The following is a 21984-nucleotide window of genomic DNA, read 5'->3' on the forward strand; positions in this document are numbered from 1 at the left end:
TGGGCTCTGGGTTGGTTCCAAAAATTTGGCTATTGTGAACTGTGCTACTATAAAATTTGTTGTATATATTGTACTGATTTTGTTTCTTTTGGAATAATAACAAGGAGTGGGATAGATGGGTCATATGGTGGTTCCATTCATAGTTTTTTTGAGGAATCTCCATATTGCTTTCCAAAGTGGTTATATAATTTGTGGTTCCACCAAAAATGTATGAGTGTATTTTTTCCCTACATCCTTACTAGCATTTATTATTTATATTTTTGATGACTACCATTTTAACTGAGGTAAAATAAAATCTCAGTATGGTTTTGATATGGTATTTCCCTGATTGATAGACATGTTCAACATTTTGAAATATATTTGTATATTTATGTTATACATATTACATTGTATATATTATATATTTGTATATTATAAAATATATTTATTTCTTCTTTGAAGAAATGTCTTTTTAGTTCGCCTATTGTTTTTGAATGGGCTACTTGGTGCTTTTTTGTGCTAAGTTTTTTTGAGTTCTGTATATATTTTATATATATTCTGTATATATTCTATATATATATTCTGAATATTAATCTTCTGTTGGGGGAAAATTTATTCCATTCTGTAGGCTGTTTCTTCACACTCATGTTATTCCATTCTGTAGGCTGTTTCTTCACACTCATGTTTCGTTCACTATTCAAAAACTTTTTAATTTGAAGCTATTCCACTTGTTGATTCTTGGTTTTATTTCTTGTGCTTTAGGAGTCTTATTAAGAAAGTTCCTGTATGTGGAGTGCCTACCTTATATTTTCTTCTAGCAGTTTCATTATTTCTAGTCTAATTGTTAGGTCTTGGATCCTCTTTGAACTGATTTTTGTGCAAGGTAAGAAACAAGAGATCTACAGTTCCATTCTTCTACACATGGATATCCAGTTTTCCTGGCATCATTTGTTTAAAAGGTCATTTTCTTTCTCCAGCATGTTTTTTTTTTTTTTTGCACTCTTGTCTTTCCTGTGTCTATGTGGATATGTCTCTATGTCTTCAATTCTATTCCATTGGTCTTCATGCCTGTTTTGATGCCAATACAATGCTATTTTTGTAACCACAGCTCTAGTCACAAAAGAGATCTGGTATTTTGATGTCTTCAGCATTGCTGTTCTTACTCAGCATTGCTTTGGCTAATCTGAGATATATATAATTTGTTATTCATCCATATGAATTTTGGGATTATTTTTTCTGGTTATTTGAAGAATGTCATTGGTGTTTTGTTTGTTTGTTTGTTTGGTACCAGAGATTGAACTCAGGGGCACTGAACCACTGAGCCACGCCCCCAGTCCTATTTTGTATTTTATTTAGAGATAGGATTTCACTGAGTTGCTTAGTGCCTTGCTTTTGCTGAGGCTACCTTTGAACTTGTGATCCTCCTGTCTCAGCCCACCCCCTCCCCAGCCACCGGGATTACAGGCATGAGCCACCACGTCTGACTGTCACTGATGTTTTGATGAGGATTGTGTTAAATCTGTGTAACATTTTGGTAGTATGATCATTCTGATATTATTAATTCTGAATACCCAAGAATATAGGAGGTATTTCCATCTTCAAAGGTCTTAAACAATTTCTTTCTTTGGTTTTCTATAGTTTTCATTGTAGAGGTCTTTCACCTCTTTAGTTAGATTTATTCTCAAGTATTACTTTTTGAGAATATTGTGAATGCAGAAGTTTTCTTGATTTGTTTTTCAACAGATTCACTGGAGTATAAGAAAGCTATCATTTTTGTATACTGATCTTGTATCCTGCTACTTTGGTGAATTTGTTTGTCAGCAACAGAAGTCTTCTGGTGGGTTTTTTTTCGGGGGGGGGTGGTTCTAGGAATAGGATCATGTCATCAGCAAACAGATAATTTAGCTTCTTCTTTTCATATTTACATCCCTTTAATTTTCTTTTCTTACCTGATTGCTCTGGCTAGAGCTTTAAAAATATCGAATAGAAGTGGTGAGAATGAACATTCTTGTCTTTTTCTTGAATTTAGAGGAAATATTTTCATTTATTTCTCCATTCAGTATGATGTTGGCCTTGGTTTTTTCATATAGCCTTTATAAGGTTGAGAAAGTTTCTTCTATCTCTGGTTTCTCCAGCATTTTAAACATAAATGGGTGCTGGATTTTGTCAAAGTCTTTTTCTGCATTATTGAGATGATCTTGTGTTTTTGTTCTTAATTCTGTTTATGTGATTAATTACATTTATTTATTTCTGTATATTAAAACAATCTTGCATCCTCGTGATAAAACTCAGTTGGTCATGGTGTACTTTGTGCTTAATGTGTTTTTGAATGCAGTTTGCCAATATTTTATGAAGGAATTTTGTGTCTATGTTCATCAGAGATGTTGATCTTTAGCTTTCTTTCTTATGTGTCTGTCTGGTTTTGGTATCAGGGTGATGCTGGCTTCATAGAATAAATTTGGGAATGTCCCCTCCCTTCCTATTTCATGAAATAATTTGAGGAGGATTGTTGTTAGTTCTTCTTTGAAGGTTTGGTAGAACTCAGTTGAGAATCCATCTGGTCCTGGGCTTTTATTTGTTGCTGTTTTCTATGGTTTAGATATGATGTGTCTCCCCAAAGATCATGTGTAAGATAATGCAAGAAAGCTTAAGAGGTGAGGGCTGGGGTTGTAGCTTAGTGGTACAGTGCTCGCTTTGCATGTGGAAGGTACTGATTTGATCCTTAGCACCATATAAAAATAAAACAAAGGTATTGTGTCCATCTACAAATAAAAAAAAATTAAAAAAAGAAAGTTTAGAGGTGAAATGATTGGGTTATGAGAGCTTTAACCTAACCAGTGCATTAATCCATTGCTATGGATTAATAGGGAAATAACTATAGGCATGTAGGGTGTGGCTGGAAGAGACAAGGTGTGGCTTTGGGGTTTACATTTTGTCCTTAGAGAGCAGAGGTCTTTCTTTGCTTCTGTATTGCCATGTTTTCAGCTGCTTTCTTCTCACATGTTCTTCTGCTTTGAAGTTCTGCCTCACCTTGGAACAAGAACTGAGACCTCTGAAACTGTGAGCCCTAAATAAGCTTTCCTCCTCTATGTTGTTCTTGTCAGGTCTGTTGTTCACAGTGATGAAAATCTGGCTAAAACATTGTTTCAATATCATTGCTTGATATGAGTCTGTTTATGTTTTCTATACCTGCATGTTTTAATTTGGGTCAGTCATATGTTTCTAAACATTTGTCAATATCATATAGATTTTCCAGTTTATTGGAGTATGAATTCTCAAAACAGTTTGTAATGATGCTCTGGATATCAAAAGTGTCAGTAACTTTGATTTGGATCTTCTCTTTCTTTTGGATTTATCAATCTTGCTTTCAAAGAACCAACTCTGTTGCATTGTTCCTTTATATTGTTTTTTATTTTCAATTTTATTTATTTCAGCTTTGAGTCTAATTATTTCTTGTTTACTACTGATTTTGGAATTAGTGTTTTCTTCCTTTCCTGGGGCTTGGAGGTGTAATGACAGATTATTATTGTAAGATTTTTTTTTTTTTTTTTTTTTAGTGTAGTGATTCAACTTTCCTTTTAGAACTGCCTTCATATTGTCCCAGAGATTTTGCTATGTTGTATATCTGTTCTTGTTTGTTTCCAAGAACTTTGTTTCTGCCCTGATTTTTTTCTCCAATCCATTCCTCATTCATATGTGTATCACTCAATCTCCATGTGTTAAAATTGTTTCTGTTTTTTATTTTGATATCAATTTCTAATTTAATTCCATTATGATCTGATAAAGTGCAAGAATTATCTCTATTTTTTCTATTTGCTAAATGTTGTTTTGTGTCCTAAGACATGGGCCCCATTTGATGCAGATTCCATTTGATGCTGAGATGAAGTAAATTCATTTCAGTGAAATATTTTATAGATGTTTGTTAGGTCCAGTTGATTGATAGTAATTTTGTGTGCGTGCTTGTGTGTGTGTGTGTGTGTGTGTGTGTGTGTGTGTGTGTGTGTATGTAGATGCACCAGCATTTGGGACATGAATATTTACAATCCTTATATTCTTTTGTTGGATGGAACAAACTTCCTTGTCTCTTCTGATTAATTTTAACTTTAAGTCTACTTTGTCAGATATGAGAGTCTCACTTGTTTTTAGTCTCTATTTGCATGGTATATCTTTCTTTAACCTTTCACCTTCATCCTGTGGGTGTCTTTGCCTGGCAGGTGAGTCTCTCAAAATATGGTTTAGTCCTGTTTTTTAATCTCTTCTGTCAATCTATGTCTTTAATTAAAGACTTGAGGTCATTTACATTCAGTTGTTATAGAGAGGTGATTATTACCTCTTGTCATCTTTATTTAAATGTTTTATTCAAGCTTCCCTTTACTAAGCTCTTCTTCTACTAAGATTCACTTATTTGCTTTCTTTGAGTTAGTTTTGCATTTCCTTTGCATGAAATGTATATTTGCTGTAAAGTTGATTTAGTAGTCATGAATTCTTTTATTTTCTGCTTTCATGAAAGGTCGTTATTTCATCAAATCCAAAGGATAGCTTTACTGAATAAAGCAGTCTTGGTTGGCAATCATTATCTTTCAAAAACTTGTGATATGTTATTCAAACTCTCCTGGCTTTTAAAATCTGGGCCAAGAAATCAGTGCTAATTCCCATTGTTTGCCTCTAAATGCAACCTACTGTGTTATGGTTTACATATGAGGTGTCCCCCCAAAAGTTCATGTGTGTGACAATGCAAGAGTGTTTAGAGATGAAATGATTGAGTCATGAAGGTTAATCAAATCAGTGAATTAATCCCCTGCTAGGGATTAACTGATTAGTAACTGAAAACAGGTAGGGTGTGAGTGGAGGAGGTAGGTCACTGGGGGCATGACATTAGCATATATATTTTGTTCTTGGCAAGTGGAGTCTTCCTGGTGTGATATCCTGAGCCACTTTCCTCTACCACACTCTTCCACCATGATGTTTTGCCTTGCCTTGAGTCCAGAGCAATGGAATTAGTCATTTATGCACTGAGACCTCTGAAACTGTGAGCTCCCAAATAAACTTTTGCTCCTTTAATTGTTCTTGTCAGGCTTTTTGCTTAAAACAGTGAAAAAGCTGACTAAAACATGCTGTTTTCTTTTTGAAGCTTTTAAAATTCTCTTCTTGTTTTTTATATTAGACATTTTAATTATAATGTGTCTTAGGATTATTTTTGATTTTGTCTATTTGGGGTTTCCAAAGCCATGTCATTTCCAAGATTTGGAATCTTTCCAGAAATTATTCCACCGAAAAGGCTTTGCACACCCTTAGTTAGATCTTGCTTCCTTCCTCAGTGCTAGTGATTCTCATATTTGATCTGTTCATGCTGTCTAATCCTGAATATCCTCCTCATGATCTCTTATCACTTTTATTGCCAAATTTTAAAGATTATATACCTTTCCTTTGAGGCCCGAAAATCTGTCCCCTGTATGATCTAATCTAATTTGATTTATTATTTTATTTTTAGCATACCTATTTGTCTTATTTCAGACTATCTATGTCTTTATTGAAATGATTTTCCATATGATAAACTATATTATCCCTTAGTTCATTTCTTGAATCTTCTTTTTCCTTATCATTCTATTCACCAAATTTTAAAATTCTTTGGCATTTCATTCATTTCAATGATGATTCAGTTGTTTGGGGGTTATAGACTTTTGGAGGCATTTTATTTCCTTGCTTTCCCATGTTTTCTGTATTTCTGTGTTGAGATTTGCCACTCTCCTTGAATGGAATATTCTCCAGTAGACTGCTTTCACTTTACTGGGTGTTCTAAGAATCCAGTCAATATGTTTTCAGTATTTTGATCCATCACTTTCCACACATATGGGGAGCTTACTATTGCCTGTAATTGCAAATACAAAAGAGCAAATCATCTACTACTAAGTCTTTAAACTTGTTAAAGAGTTTTCTATAACTCCACTACATCTAAAGTGGGAGGATGGGGGATAGTATGTTAATAGGTTGAAAGAATTTTATTAAATAAATGGAATTGTTATTACACTACATAGGGCATGAAAATGAAAGAGGAAAAAAAGGGACTGGATAAAAGGAAAAAGAAAGGAGAAACAGAGAAAAATAATAGGAAGGGGGAAGGAAGAAAGGCAGAACATTAAAATGTGAGTAGATGAAGAAAGAGAGGCCGTCAGTGTAGAAAACAGATGTAAAATGTATTATATAAATTTAATTAATACATTACCCAGAAAAAATAATGACAAGCAACCTCCCATTAAAAAGTAAACACCCCAAATCACTGATGTTAACCTGACAAAAAAGGAAAACTAGAATATAGAGAACAAAGCAGTATACAAAATAAGTAAATTCAAAAATATAAAGAATAAAAAAACTAAAACAAGACAAAAACAGAAAAACTAAAGAACTAAACCAACTGAAGAAAAACCTGACCCAAAAGCAGAACCCATCCCAACACACCCTCAAAAAATAAAAATAACATACATTCATATACATGAACAAAAAAATACAAAATTTGAAAATAAGTCAGGTATGGAAAGTACAAGGATAGAGGCAAAAAATGGAGAAGTAATGAGAGAGAAAAGAAAGGGTGACAGTATAAGATAAATGTTGAAGTGAGTAAGAAGAGAAACAAAATGAATAGGTCCAATTAGTACAAAATTTTACATAAATTAAAAAAAAAAAAAAAGCCATGGGTCAAGACACCCCTCTGGAACCCTAGCTGTCCAGAGGGCCAAGGCAGTTTGATTACAAGGCAAAGGACCATTCCAGCTACCTAGGAAAACTCTCCTTGAATGGAATATTTCTCAACACTAAAAGCAAAGAAATTTGGGGATGCAGCTCAGAGGCCTTGTGCCAAAATTAAGCAAAATACAATCAATTATCATGTAACAACAGCAGAATAAATTTTAAAAAAAGAAAAAGAAGTGGGGAAAGAGGGTAGGCAAGAGAGGTAATAGAAAGGAGAGAAAAAGAAAAAATGAGTAGAGTATAATTAAAAATAAAAAACAACCAGGCGCTGTTGCTCACACCTGTAATCCCAGTGACCCCAGAAGCTAAGGCAGGAGGATGGTGAGTTCAATGCCAGCCTCAGCAACTTAGTGAGGCCCTAAGCAACTTAGTAAGATCCTGGCTCAAAAATTAAAAAGGGCTGGGGATGTAGCACAGTGGTTAAGTGCCCCTGGGTTCAAACCCTGGTACAAAAAATAAACAAACCAACAAAAAAAATCCTGGTAGTATGGATCTGTCCAATTAACACATTATTACATTATCAATAAAAATGCATAAGATTATGGATTAAGTAATACAATTTCCAATAGAGTCAGGGAATCCATTAAATTAATACATAAAATGATACCAGTCTAATAAAGACTAACAGCAAGGAATCAAAATTTATTCCTTGCTGATGTTTCTGAGATAAAGATAGTTCTTAGTGAGACCTCCTGGTTTGGACTGTCTGTAGACATAGAAGGTTATAGTGGAACCTCAGAGTGACTCACCTGTATGTTTATTATTAGATCTTAGATTATTAGATCTTTCTACATCAGACTTTTGATTCAAAGGCTTCCCTGCACTCAAGTTCTTGCATTTTTCTCTGCTGGTGTCCATTTGTCTGCCTTTGGTATGAGCTTATGTGGTTACAGAGCTTTAATGGATCATCTAAAAGCCGGTAGGATTGTTGGATGGAAACTTTTGAGTGTCTTCAACCTTGTTGCCTGCTCTTTCCCAGAGTGGAAGAGAAGTTTGTGTTCTGAGTAAACACCTTGTCCCAGGGACTAACTGAAATATAACTATTCCTTCTCTTTTTGGTGCTAGTGGTTCTGCTGGTCTGAAAGATCCACCTGCCCAGTTTAAATGAGAGCCCCCTGCCATCAACTGGAGAAAAGATGGGACCTTGGGTGACCCAGAGAGTCTGTGAATCCCAGCAGGTGTGCTCACTTGCTGATAAGACCTTGTTAACCCCTACAATTGGAGCTTGCTTTTCTTTATTGCTACAGGGCATTAGAATGGGTCTGAGAGTCTCCAAGGGTCAGTCCTAGGAGATTGGCTGCAGTGTATTGCCTGGGCTGGACTATTAAACTCCATAGCTGTAGTAGATATCCCATGGAAGGCAGTTCTAAAAATCCCACACTATGAATGGTTTCAGGTGCATGCCTGCAGCCCTGGCTTGACAGCAGCTCTTGCTGTCTGCCTGAGAGGCCCGAGTAGCAAATGTGGCTCCGATAGGAATTGTCTGGCACCAGGCCATCCAATGATTCAGCCTCTTAGTCAGAACTCCCAGTAGGGCTGTTCCACAGACCTGTTCCTGGACTGATTTTTGGGCTGGGAACCTACCTTTCTAGTGAGAAAGAAGAAAAAAAGAAAGAAAAAAAAAAAGATGGAGACTCATGGAGTCTACGTTGGATCTTGCAGATGTTGAAAACAGCGTAGAAAAAGTTATAACACAAAAGAGTGTGGTGATCCCTGCTCTTCTTCTGTGTAGAATTTTGCCCTTTTAAGATGGATCCTGGTCCCAGCTCTCTCATTTTTCTCCAGCAGCTCTGATCCTGAGTCACCCCAGTTTGTTGCACTGCATTTAAATCTCCTTTGTGTTCAAACAGCGTATCTATATGACGGTGATGTAAAAAATTCTTGTGATCTGTATGGTCCCCTCCCTCCCTCTGCCATTTTGCCTTCCGCACCCTGAAAAGGGGTTTCCCCTCCCCCACTAAGCAGCCAGGCATGCCCTGAATTGTTGTAGAATACTCCACTTAAAAAAACCAAAAAACTGTGATTTTTCTAAAACAAACAGGAAAATGACAAAAAAACCCAAAACAGAAACAAATAACAAAACAAACAAAAACTCACAATATTCCTCCACTTCTGCTGACCATTTTTTCTTTTTCGGGATCCAATTCATCTTCCAGCAGCTCAACAACTATTTTTTTAATTTTTTAATTTATTTGTTCTAATTTGTTATACATGACAGCAGAATGCATTTGGATTCATAGTACACAAGTGGAGCACAGTTTTTCATATCTCTGGTTATAAAAAAGTAGAGTCACACCATTCGTATCTTCATACATGTTACCTAGGGTAATGATGTCCATCTCATTCCACCATCTTTCCTACGCCATATCCTCCCCCTTCCCCTCCCTCCCCTTTGCCCTAATCAAAGCTCCTCCTTTTCTCCCATGCTCCCTCCCTACCCCCATTAATGGATCAGCATACACTTATTGGAGAAAACATTTGGCCTTTGGTTTTTTGGGATTGGCTTACTTCACTTAGCATGATCTTCTCCAGCTCCATCCATTTATTTGCAAATGCCATGCTTTTATTCTCTTTTAATGCTGAGTAATATTCCATTGTGTATATCCAAGCAGGGGGCATGAATTATGCAGGAGGCTGTTACCCACTATTTTCTTCCTATCATTTATTTCTTAAAATGAGTTAGCTTTTATTTATTCTAAGACTTATCTGAATTTCTAATTGTATAGTTGTATCTGAATGATATTGAAACTTAATAGAGCCTGAATGAAAGCTTGTGGTTGTTTAAAAATATGGTTTATATTTGCTTTTATACATGATTGGAAGTTTTGAAGAGTTTTATATTGATAATCTTGTAACATGTGTATTTCTTCCTTCATTTTCTCTTAAAAATCATTCAGACAGTACTGATGATGGTAACGAAAACCTCAGGTATGAACATTTTTCTTTCCTACTTTGCCTTTGTTCCTTTTCCCTGAAGTCAACTTTTATGAATACTAGAGTATTGATTTGTATCACCTTCCTCTTGTCCAGACCTCAAATGGCAGCTTCCAGAAAGCTCCCTGGGTAGATCTCTCCCATATCATATTCAGAAAACTTAGAATTTATCCTTTAATTTACTGCTTTTGAAGTTACTTTGATTCAAATTATTTTTAACTAACAGATTGAGTATCCCTTTCCTGAAATGCTTGGGACCAGGAATGTTTGGGATTTTGAATGTTTTTCAGTATTTGAGTATATGTAATGAGATATCTATATACAACTTAATACACATAGCCTGAAGGTGATTTTGTACAGATTTTTAGATTTCAATTGACACATAATAATTATACATGTTTATGGGGTATAGTGTGATATTTTCATACCTGTGTACAATGTACATTGATCAAATCAAAGTAATTTATATAACCATCATTTCATTTATTTTGTGGATGTGTGCTCAGAATGTTCAAAATATTCTTTTAGCTATTTTGAAATATACAATAAATGATTGTTAGCTATTGTCATCCTACTATGGAAATAAAACACTAGAAATTAATCCTCTTAACTATATATATTTTTTCCAGTACTGGGGATTTAACCCAGGGGCACTTAAACACTGAGCTACATCACAAGCCCTTTTTATTTTTTATTTTGAGACAGGTTCTTGCATAATTGCTTCAGGCCTCACTAAATTGTTGAAGCTGGCCTCAAAGTTGCAATCCTCCTGCCTCAGCCACCTAAATTGCTGGCATTACAGGTGTGTGCCACCATGACAGGCTTAATTGTAATTTTTGTGCAATATTTTTGATAATTTTGTTCATGAAGAAAGGTTTCATGGTTTGGAATTTTCCATTTGTTTTATCACATTGGTTGTCAAAAAATTTTGGATTTTATAGAATTTCAGATTATAGATTTTTTAATTAGGGATGCTCAACTTGCATACAGTTTTCAGTACAAGTGTAGGTATTTCTAATGCCATTTTGCACTTGATGTCTGGGAAGATGTATCATTTTACTGAATTAGATATTTACTACAGCTCTATAGACTCTGTGTGGATCCTTCTCCTTTTGAGTATTGGCTGGTGCCATTAGGGACTCCTGGTCAGAAGTAATCTTCTGTATTCTTCCTCATAGTCGAGCATCTTTCTGTGAATTTAATGACCCTAAATTATTGGAGAACTTTGAGGATGGTCATGTAAGTCTGCTATTTTCCCTTCAAAATGGACATGATAATGCTGTATAACTTTAAAACTTACATGTAATTTCCTAAAAGAAATATAATTTTCTGAACCCAGTAGAAGAAAGTCTTGGAAAAAAATGATCCACCAACCAAGAATTTCTGGTGCAAAGGAATTTTTTGCACCAATATAATGAGCTAAACACTGACTTTATTGTGTGTGCATTTAAACATCATACAAAACCTTTTACTATGTAGTTATCTATTTTTCAACTATCTTCATTGTATTGCATTCCATCAATATCTTCATTATTCCAACATACTGATATACTAGATTTGAAATCTTGATCTTCTATAAACAAAGTGATCTTTTAAAGCATACATCCATACCTGTTTGTTCTTTGCTTAAATACCCTCTGAGTACTGGCACTGCACTAAGGATAAAATCCAAACTCATAACCGTGGTCTTCTCTCCAACCTCATTTTTTGGCACCGTCTTTTGCTCAAGGTGCTAAAGGTCACACTTGTCTAGAGGCACCACAATCACACAAAGCTGCTTTCTGCTTCAGGTCCTCTGAACTTGCTGTGTCCTATGTCAGGTACAGGCCACCACAAGTGACAACTCTACAAACAGTGAATAAACCTTTTTTGTTTGGATATTAATTTAACTGTCTCCTTAGATTCCCTGGCCACCTATCTGAAATAGACTCCTCTTTTTCTGTCACAAGCCCTGTTTTTTTCCCTCCAGCTTGGAGAAATTCTATCTCCCCCAGGAGGACAGAAGGTCTAAGAGGGCAGGGCCGTTCTGATGTCTCCCTAGCCTCCTCTACTGTCCCTGACTTGGTAGCCACCCACAAACACTTTTTGAATCCATGATAAGTTTCTTGGCTGGAGCCTGGCTTGTGTGTTCCTGAGGTTTAAACCTCAGGCACCATACCTCAGTGGGTACAAAATTGCAGATTCTGTATAATTCCCACATTGCTGGCATTTAGGAGACTCATTATCTCTGCATCTTTTTCTAGCCCTCATCAGAATACATTAAGGAATTCCTTACCCTCTTATGTATGTGCCATACAGTTATTCCTGAGAGATGTGGAAATGATATACTCTACCAGGCTTCCTCCCCAGGTAGGTGTCATGTGCAAAGAAAGTGTGCACCTCATTGTGCCTAGTGGGTAATGAGGCTTCAGGAGAAGTTGCTGCTGCTGCTGATATCCATTATTCCTACCTCTTTCTTTCCCTGAGATTCTCACTAGTGGGGATACACAGAGCAGAGCAGCTCAGAGCCATTCTACAACCCTGGGGCTCCTTGTCTCTCATTTCAAAGATTGTTGTAAAGAGGCCAAGATGGGCTCTTGGGCCTGGAGAGCTGAGCAGTGTTTTGGTCACAACCAGGAATAAAACAGAGGTGAATTTAAGGCCCTGCAATATTTTATGAGGGTACTGTGAATGTCATTGAGAACAAGCAAAATCATTATGTGTAGTAGTGCTGTTAGCTGGGTAAATTCATCTTAATCCAGAAAAAGGCCCTATTTAACCAGATTTCTTCTTCATGAGCACTAGTACGTAGAAGGACAGATAAATACACTTGGATCAAAAAAGTCAACTTTAAAATATGTCAAAGTATTTTAGTATTGCAGAATGCAAATCTGTATTAAATTAAATTTGGTATGAATATTGCTTGATGCCTATTAATATGGACTATTTATTGACAGATGAAGCTGCTTTAGTGAAAGGAGCAAAAAAACTTGGCTTTGTTTTCACCACAAGAACACCTTATTCTGTCACCATAGAAGTTGTGAGTAGGACACTGAATACTTTTGAATGTTTTACAGACTCCTGATTTTCAATAGAAGTACAGGTGTGTGGTGAGCCATTCCTGCGGACTGTGGTCACCATTACATGATGGCGCTGGCTCCGCTGTGGTCTGTGAAGGACAACTCCTTATCAGAGAGAGTTGGCGTGTCGTTCTCTAGCACCTTGTGAGAAGGGTCCACGTGGCAGCTTCGCATTGGGGTTCGCGGTGCTTTATTAAGGCTGGGAGGGGCATCCGAGTATTATTCCGGGGATTAGAAGAATTATTAGAAAAATGTCAAGGGCCTGAATAAACTGCTGAAAGAAGATTCCTGAGTCGCGTCTTCCTTGCGGGCAAGGGGGTCGTGACACAGGTGTACCATGGTTCAGAGTAGGAACCCTGAAGGTTCTGGGATTCCCTCTTTATCTCACCCCTTTCCAAACATTGTCCTCAGGGACCTTCTTTCACTTCTCTAAGTTTATCTTGTTTTATTATTGTGCATTTACGCAGAGTTTGTGAAGATTAGATGAGTTAATACATAGAGAGTAATTGGGATTAGTGTCTGGCACATAGAAAGTACACAATTTAAGTGCGTTATTCCAAAGAGTTAAAATCTTCATAACTTTGAGACATGTACTATGATTTTCTATGTGAAATTCACATTGTTTAAATATTTTTGTGAATTCTGTTAGTATATTGATTTTTCATTTTTTTGTGTATATATATACATTTATATACTTTTTCTGTATATATATATATATATATATATATATATATATATATAATTTTTCTGTTTGATAATTATTCACCAAAAGTCTTTGATATTGTGGGAGAAAATTGAAATAATGCAAACATGGTAGCCGACATGCTGATTTTTCCCCTAGTGATAATGGGATGGTTAGGGGTGTTTGCAACTTTGGTAAAAAATTAATTAATCATTATATCTAGAGTACCTGGCACACGGACAACTCTGAAATTATTTGAAATTCTGCCACACATCACTGCCTTATTGATGATGCTGGGAATTGGTAGATTCAAAGATAAATTGATCTTAGCTATTAGAACTCAAGAGACTGTAACTGAAAAACTTAGAAAAGAAAGCATCATTGCTATAGACCTTTATATATATCCTATCACCTCTTACTGTTGTCCATCTCTTCAAATTAATTTGCTCTTTGCAATTTATTGAAAAGATTTATTTTTCCATTATTGTCTGATGATTGTCTCTTATACTACGTGTGTATGTGTGTCCCTGCACTCTAGAAAGTATTAAAATGTTTATACTAGTGCTAATTTTAGATTGAAAAATGAGGTGCTTTTGTCCTAATTTGGTGTCCTTAGAAACATTCATGGTAATACTTTCCATGTTGCAAACAATGCTCTTACCAGAGGAGGACATTGTCATCTCATTAGAATTGCAAGAAAATTTATATTTTGAAAAAGATGTGTATTTGGAGAGTAAAACATTTGTGACTGGGGCTGTGGATTATTTTATAAAATGAATGCGTTTTTCCTCTAAGAATTTTTTTTTAATCTTCCTGTAGATGACAGAAACACACACTTTTGAAATCCTTAACATTCTGGAGTTCTCTAGGTAAGCTCTCTTCTCATACAGTTTATGTATTTTCAAAGTCAGTTTCCACAACTTTTCCAATTGAGATTTGGTAATGTGAATCAAAATTTCAAAACAGAATCATGAAAGTCTTGTTAGCCTCTATGTGGAAATCTTAGCTCAGTTCTTGGTTTTTGCAAAGAACTCATTAGGCCAAATTCCCCTTAGTAAGTTGTGTACAGAGTCAAATACCTCCCTTTGATAGCACTGCCAAGGTCAGAATTGCGATTTTGGATCTGTTATAATTTTACCATCTCACTGACTAGACAATAGCTCCCAAGGGCAATGATCACCTTCTGTAGGGTCTGCTGTCCAGGAAATACTCAGTGAATAATTAGTGTAAGGATGGATGTTGGAAATTATTTTCAAAAACCCAACATGTTTCTTTAAATGTAGTCAGTAAATTAATTCTTTTTTTTTTTTCTTTTTAAAGGGCAGTGATGTGCATTCAAGTCCTTCCTGCTTCTTACACTTCAGTGGGTTGTTGTTCTAGCACCAACAGCTAATTCCCCAGAGTACATTGTGAGGATGGTGATGCTAATACTAATTTTATTGAACTTTTCTGCAAGACTTATGAAATCATATCTCTTGAACTCTTTGAGCATTCTAATGTAGAAACTGAAAATTTAGGAAAGGAAATGATGAAGTTACTCATTAACTCTTCTCAAAGTTGGATGATTCTGTTTATATCATATTTTTAAAGACTTGTTTCCTAATGACATTTTTAAAAAACCAAAAGAAATTTAACAAGTTTTTAAGACCTGGCAAAGTTGTCATCAACTTCCCCTCACACACACCTTGAGAGCTTTTTCCAAAATCTTTTTTTATTTTTATTTTGACTTTCCATAACTTTGATTAATTATAGTATATTAACTCCATGGCTTAAATATTTGTACTTCTTTTAACATTTTTTTTGAAATGTGACATTTTTGAAATTTGCTTTATATATCCTTTTTTAATTAGTATTGGAGCTTTATAGTTATAAATAGTAGTCAGGTTCATCCCGACAAACTCATACATACACGGAAATCGATTTTACTTCATGATCCCCCTCTTTTTCCTTCCCATTTTCCCTCCCCTCCCCCATTGTCTTTCCTCTACTAGACTTCCTTTCATTGACCTATTAATTTATAGTTGGTTATTTATGCTCTTTTATCCTTCTCTCATCCTTTCACTTCTTTTACTCTAGCTTCTGCATATGAGAGAAAATATTTCTGAGTTTGGCTAATTTCTCCTAGCATGATATTCTCCATTTCCATCCATACACTGGCTAATGCCACAATTTCATTCTTTTTAATGGTTGAGTAGAACTCTCTTGTGTATTTATACACAATTTCTTAATCCATTCATCTGTTAGTGGGCATTCATAATTTAGCTATTATGAATTTTTCTGCTGTAAACATGGATGTGGCTGTGTCAGTGTAGTACACTGATTTTTAGATGTTTTGAGAAAATACCCAGGAGTGGGGTAGTAGGGTCGTATATTCGATGCATTCCTATTTTTTTATGAGGAATCTCCATATTGCTTTCTAGAGTGGTTGGGCTAGTTCACAGTCCCATCAAAAATATCTGAGTGTTCCTTTCTTCCCACAACCTCACCAGCATTTGTTGTTGTTTGTGGTCTTGATCATTGCCATTCTGACTACTGTTAAGTTTTTTGAATTCTTTGTATATTCTAGATATTATTTCTCTGTCAGAAGAGTAGCTAGCAAAGATTTTCTCCCATTTATTGCTAGTTGTTGGTTTCTTTAGGTTTTCTCTGTCTTTTTGGTTCAGTTTTCATAGATTGTATTTGTCCAGAAATGTATCTGTTTATTCTAGGTTTTCCAGCTTATTGGAGTTTAAGTTTTCAAAATATTTCCTAATGATCCACTGGATTCTGTAACTGGTAATCCCTCCTTTTTCATCTCTAATTTTATTAATTTGTGTTTTCTCTCTCCTTCTTTTGGTTAGTATGGTTATGGGCTTATCAATATTGTTTATCTTTTCAAAGAACCAACTCTTGTTTCATTGGTCTTCTGTATTTTTTTATTCTCAATTTGATTGATCTCTGCTCTGATACTATTTCCTTCTTCCTACTGGTTTTGGAATTGGTTTATTATCCTTTTTCATGGAGATGCATCTTTAGGTTTTTCATTTGGGATCTTTCTGATTTTCTTATGTAGGAACATACACATATAAACTGTCCTCTTAGAACTGCCTTTATAGTGTCCCAGAGGTTCTAATATGTTGTATCACTATCATCATTTGAATCTAAGAATTTTTAAATTTCTCCCTTAATTTCTTTTATCACCTATTCATCATTCAAAAGTGTATTTAATATTTAAAAGCTGGATCATGAAAATAATAATATTCAATGTCAAAGAATCATTGTATTATTGTTTTACATTTTAAAAATATTTTAGGTAAATATTATTTTGTCCATTAAAACATTAAAGAATACAATACTGCTTAAAAGAGGAAGTCTTTCCCCACTGCTTACATTTTCCATGTTATGTATTTTTTATAAATAGGATAATTATTACCAGGTTCCCATTTAACTCTCAAGGTGTCTGGAATGTGTCTTGTCTTGGCTTTTGTCTTATTGTTGTGGTGCTAAGTATTTTTTTAGAATAAGATTTGTATAATGAGGGTTAACATTCATGGAACAACAGAGCTCTCTCATCATGTGCAATAACTTCTGGCCTTATAAAACAAAAAGCTTTCACTATTTAAAAATATCATCTATGATAGAATGAATGATGTCCTTGTATGATTATGCTCTCAACCATCTTTCAGGTGATTTATTTATTCATCAATTCATTTATCACATAACACTTAGCATCATCTGAGTCTTTTAGGTGCCAGGCACTGTTTAGATGCTAGGAGAGGCATCAAAACAACATATAAAATCCCTTACTTTTGTAGTCTCCAGATTTCTAAATCACAAATAAGATCCCTAACTCTAGATTCTGCAAGGATGCCTTGTATACTCAACTCAAGCTCTGATGCCCCACAACATGCTGCCCCCACCACTGTCTGGCACCTCACACTGAATTATGATGTCCTTTTCCATATGCATACTGTCAAGGAAAGGCAGTGCAGTCAAATGAAAGTTAAAATCTTACTTTGGGGCTGGGGATGTGGCTCAAGCAGTAGTGCACTCGCCTGGCATGCATGTGGCCCAGGTTCGATCCTCAGCACCACATACAAACAAAGATGTTGTGTCCGCCGAAAACTAAAAATAAATATTAAAAATTCTCTCTCTTTTTTTTTAAATCTTATTAACGGGTGTATATCAGAAAAAACTTGAAGATCAAGTAACTCCTCTCACAAAGCAGGATAGGAGTTTTAGGGTGCAAGGGAAGGAGAGGTGTATTGTACTTGAGTCTAGCCCAGCTTGAGGTAATCTTCATCTTTAACTTCTGCGTAACTTCCAGGCAAGTTGATTGGAGATTGTCCTCACTTTCATGCTTCTTGCTTGGGATGGACCTTAAAAAAATTCTATCCCTCCTGACAACTGTCAGAACACTGCTTTCAAGAGCTTTTTAATTTTTTTTTTAATCTTTGCTGTTTTTCAAAGTTGGTTGGGCAGCAAGGAGATAGCTAAACAGTGGAGGAAGGAAAAAGGAAAAGAGGAAGATAAAACAGCAGATGAGGTTGAAGCAAGCAAAGCAGGGGTCTGTTTTGATTCTCTCACCAGCTCTCTTCACCCTGGTGAAGATACAGTTTGGAATATTACTCAACAATAAAAGAGAAAAAATCCATAGCATTTGCAGGTAAATGGATGGAGTTAGAGAAGTTAATGTAAGTGAAGTTAGCCACTTAGCCAATCTCAAAAAATCAAGTGCTGAATGAATGTTTTCCCTGATATAAGAAGGCTGATTCATAGTAGGATATGGAGAGGTAGCATGGGAGGAATAGACGAACTCTAGATAGGGCAGAGGGGTAGGAAAGGAAGCAAGGAGGCATAGGGTTAGAAATGATGGTGGAATGTGATGGACATTATTACCCAAAGTACATGTATAAAGACATGAATTGGTGAGAGATATGAAAAGTTGTGCTGTATGTGTGTAATAAGAATTGTAATGCATTCTACTGAAAAAGTTAATTAAAATGTGATTGTAACAAAACACATGTATGAAACCTTTTTAAATATGAAACCCAATTTTTATATTTAAATAACAACTTCTTTCTTAAAAAAAAAAAAAAGGTCATATCTGTGTGCCTGAGGTCCCCAGTTTTGCTCACTCTTGGCTGGAGGTTAACTCTAGGTCTTAGGGAAAGCCTGCCCTTCCTAGAGGCTGTTTACCCAGTTCTTAGTCTGTGGACTTCCTCCATGTCAAGCCAGGAGTGTCTGTCAGGGCAGCTGAAATCTACTGCATTGGAAGAACTCAGTATCATAAAAATGACTTTCCTGCCAATGGCACATCCTGCACCCAGTCATGAGGCAATATCACCTGATCCCAAACTGAAGACAAAGCTACAAAACTGACATGTACCATTCAACAACTTAAAAGTCAGCAACAAGTTAGAAGCACAGCAAGACTCAGGAACTGTCCCAGACTAGAGGAGACTAAAGAAACAGGACCACTGGACACAATGAATCATGGATTTTAAAAACAGCCCCAAGCTAGGTTTTATTTTGGTTATAAAGGGCATTGTTGAAATAATTAGCAAATTATGAATAAGTTTTGTAGATTACATATTAGCATTTAACACAATTTGATTTTGGTATTTATGCTATAGTTACATAAGGTAATTTTGTTTTTAGGAAATACAAGCATTTTGTCATAAAGAGGTATCATGTATCCAACTCACAAATGGTTGAGAGAAAATTATCTTTGTTATATACTTATATTTATCTAGAAAGACAAGAGGACACGGGTTAAAGCAAAGCTAGTAAAATGTTAACATTTTGGGAATGTTTTCTAAGAATTCTTTGTACTAACATTACAAAACATCTAAGAAGTTTGAAATTATCAAAATAGAATATTTCTAAGAGAAACATAAAATTTTAAAATCAATAAGTAACATTACACTCAATAAAATAAGCCATAGATCTATATAGATACTATTAATTGAATAAAGGGAAAGTTGGATGAGGCATAGGGATATATGTAACAGTCTCAAATTATCTTCATATAAAATGCTAAATAACTACAAAGAGTAAAGGCAACATTACAGAACAGAAACCCCAAAGGCACCACCTTTAGTGATCAATGCTAACATCGTCAGTAATGGGCTTCAAAGAGAAAGTCACAGAAGCATTTCTGCAGTACTCTTGCCAAATAACATGTAATCTGGTTCCAGACATAAAAATACAGAAGAGTATATCTGAGGCACATTATATGAGCATTCTTCCTTATCAGATTCACAATCATGAAGGTCAAGGAAGAGACTGAGGAATGTTTGACCTGAAGGAGTCAACAAAATGCGACAATTGGGTACATTTCATGAATCTGAATGGTATACTGTTGTTATGAAGCACATTATTAGGAAAGTAGCAAAACTGGAAAGAATCTGATGATGGTAGAATATATTATAATAGAATGTATTAGTATTAATGTATCATTTACGAAAGCTGTATTGTGTTTTTGTAGCATATTCTGGATTGTAGGAAATACTAAAGTAATCATGAATGGTGGTGTATGTCAGCAATTTAATTCCAAATGGTTCAGGGTGGAAATGTTTCTTATACTAGAGCCTGGAACTTTTCTTGAATATTAAGAGTATTTACAAAACATCAAAATTGTATAAATGAACAAAGAGAAAATGTGAAAAGCCTTAGCGCATTTTGTTTCTCACTAGGAAAGGGATATAAGTTAATGCATAAACCATTAAAAGTATGTACGTTTGATGACAGTATAATAATTGTAATACTTTAAAGTAGTACTGGCCCACCAAAATGCTGTCTGTCTAAATCTCTAGGTCCATATGTGGTGATACAATTTGTATCATACAAATAATTCATCATTAATATTATATTTGGATACATGGAGGTAATATTGATCCCTTGATTGTTTAGGTGCCTTTTAAATATCTGGCATTTAGACAGTTTGATGACATTAATATCTGAGATACTAGTTCACACTTGTACTTTGAATTTAGTGATACATGCAAAGAAATTTCAAATATTGTATGAATTCCCTCACATATCTATGTGACAAACATATTTTCCTTCAATAAATTTTGCACATCACACATTTAGTGGGAAACAATTAAAATGCAAATGGTCTGACAGATATGATGCTATCATTAATATCAAATATTTTCCCTTTAAAACTTCTGTGTATTCTTGTGATGCTTCCCAAAGTAGATCTTTTCTTGGCTTATCAGTAGATCTTAAGGCAGAAGTTCTAGTGGGTCAAGAACAAATTCTGTAGCAATTAGAAAGAAAAATAATTATATTCTTCATCTCAAACACTTCATAGTTAACTAAACAAAAACTTAATAACTTTTCCATGTTAATATAGTGAAAACCATGTGTGCATGACTACAAGGTAACTCTGAAATATAATTTGCCCAGAGTTGCACACTGAATTATCAATGTGGCTGAGGATCAGAACTTCAGGTTTTCCACCCTGCATTCAGGAATTCAACAGCCTTATGTTAAAGTATTTGGCAAGCTCTGAGTGACAAGATGAAGATGATGAAAGCCATCATCATCTTCATCTTGTCACCAATCAGACCCTCACCAATCAGGCCCCCAAGTTTAAAAACACAAGGACAGGATACTTCCTTAGAGTGGTGGGTGCTATGAGAAGTATAAAACAAGGGTATACTATTGGAACACAGAAGTGACTTCTGTCCCCATTTTAGGTCAATAGTATAGGTTTTGGGTTGAGGTGACACCTTAAGGATAAAAAGGAAGTATGACAGAGAGAGAGAAGAGGTGCCTGCAAAGAGTGAGAGGTGAGGAATACAAGTATCACAGCATGACTTGAAGCTAGAGCAGAGGGGCAGAGTAGGGTGTGTGCAAGAGATAAGCTGAAGGACCTGATGAGCATTCAATTGGTTTGGATATCTGAATTCCTTTCTAGGGAAGCTGGAACTTTTCTTGAGAGCAAAACAAATGACAAAGTCAATGTCAGGGCATTTGAAATGCTTGACCAAAGTGTTCCTAGATGAGTCTGGGTTTTGGCCACAACCAGATAGAAGTGTGTGATGTCTTTGTTTTCATAGTGGTGGCAGAAGTGAAAAAGAAAGTCAATCCAGAAAAAGGTATGTACAGAGAGTCTGAGCCTTACAGGCCATGAATGTGAGTAAATGATAAATGAGTTTATTCTTTATTGGTATTTTTCTTCCAAAATTTTCATTTGATGTTTGTTTTTAAGAAAAACAATTGAATTCACATAGAAATTTATTCACCAATCCAAGGAAAGCCATGCCATCTGCTGTGTATTTTGTTTTTCAGAAATCCACTAATAAATCCAAATTCAACCATAGTTTGGCAACATACCTGCATTAGCTTTTCTAGATAAGGCCTCTGGCCAACTTCTCATTCATCTGAAATAAGGCAATTATTATTTACATTGCTTAGTTTAAACAGAGATTATCATGAATGTGATACATTACTTAGAAAATGTAGCTTTTTCAAAAGAACTTTAAGGGACTAGAACTAAGTTGTAGATGGCTTAAAATAATCACACAAACAAAATAAAAGTCCACTTATTTTAAGTTTATATAGAGAATATGTATGTACAATGCTGTTAAA

General features: G+C 35.3%; 3 protein-coding genes across 52 annotated transcripts in view; 2 read left to right on the forward strand and 1 right to left on the reverse strand.

Annotated features, from left to right (window-relative positions):
* Nucleotides 1-13004, forward strand: part of LOC120888398 (phospholipid-transporting ATPase IB-like) — a 151352-nt gene extending 138348 nt beyond the window's left edge. For 43 of the 49 annotated variants that reach the window (XM_078015594.1, XM_078015602.1, XM_078015588.1 and 40 more), the window contains one exon: nucleotides 742-13004. In XM_078015594.1, the coding sequence (XP_077871720.1) occupies nucleotides 742-820 (79 nt within the window). In that variant the 3' untranslated portion in view covers nucleotides 821-13004. The remainder of the gene's footprint in view (nucleotides 1-741) is intronic. The other 6 variants (XM_078015632.1, XM_078015631.1, XM_078015633.1 and 3 more) reach the window with 3 other exon arrangements.
* On the forward strand, nucleotides 7826-18400 carry LOC144365004 (phospholipid-transporting ATPase IB-like). Of its 2 annotated transcripts, XM_078015639.1 has the most exons (8): nucleotides 7826-7904; nucleotides 9624-9654; nucleotides 10366-10462; nucleotides 10839-10899; nucleotides 11904-12009; nucleotides 12597-12679; nucleotides 14221-14270; nucleotides 14722-18400. In XM_078015639.1, exons 1-8 carry the CDS (start codon nucleotides 7863-7865, stop codon nucleotides 14792-14794), a joined length of 543 nt encoding a protein of 180 aa, XP_077871765.1. In that variant the 5' UTR covers nucleotides 7826-7862; the 3' UTR covers nucleotides 14795-18400. The 2 variants fall into 2 exon arrangements, with proteins under 2 accessions (XP_077871765.1, XP_077871766.1); XM_078015640.1 differs by lacking the exons at nucleotides 7826-7904; nucleotides 10366-10462 and having other exon boundaries at nucleotides 9531-9654.
* Nucleotides 18401-18905: 505 nt separating this feature from the next.
* The window catches only part of LOC110597375 (ankyrin repeat domain-containing protein 26), a 28152-nt gene continuing 25073 nt past the window's right edge, over nucleotides 18906-21984 (reverse strand). Inside the window, exons 12-13 of the mRNA XM_078015585.1 lie at nucleotides 21730-21776; nucleotides 18906-20647 (exon numbers count right to left, since the gene is read on the reverse strand). Of these exons, the coding sequence (XP_077871711.1) occupies nucleotides 21744-21776 (33 nt within the window). The 3' untranslated portion in view covers nucleotides 18906-20647; nucleotides 21730-21743. The remainder of the gene's footprint in view (nucleotides 20648-21729; nucleotides 21777-21984) is intronic.

The sequence above is a fragment of the Ictidomys tridecemlineatus genome, chromosome 6, assembly GCF_052094955.1.
Source record: "Ictidomys tridecemlineatus isolate mIctTri1 chromosome 6, mIctTri1.hap1, whole genome shotgun sequence".
Lineage (NCBI taxonomy): Eukaryota > Metazoa > Chordata > Mammalia > Rodentia > Sciuridae > Ictidomys > Ictidomys tridecemlineatus.

Bases quoted from the DNA above. Each gene is read 5' to 3' on its own strand.
- LOC144365004 (XM_078015639.1), top strand. From the start codon at position 7,863: ATGGGACCTTGGGTGACCCAGAGAGTCTGTGAATCCCAGCAG. The intron at 7,905-9,623 runs GTGTGCTCACTT...AAAATCATTCAG, and splicing joins GAGTCTGTGAATCCCAGCAG to ACAGTACTGATGATGGTAAC. The intron at 10,463-10,838 runs GTGTGTGCCACC...TCTTCCTCATAG, and splicing joins CTAAATTGCTGGCATTACAG to TCGAGCATCTTTCTGTGAAT.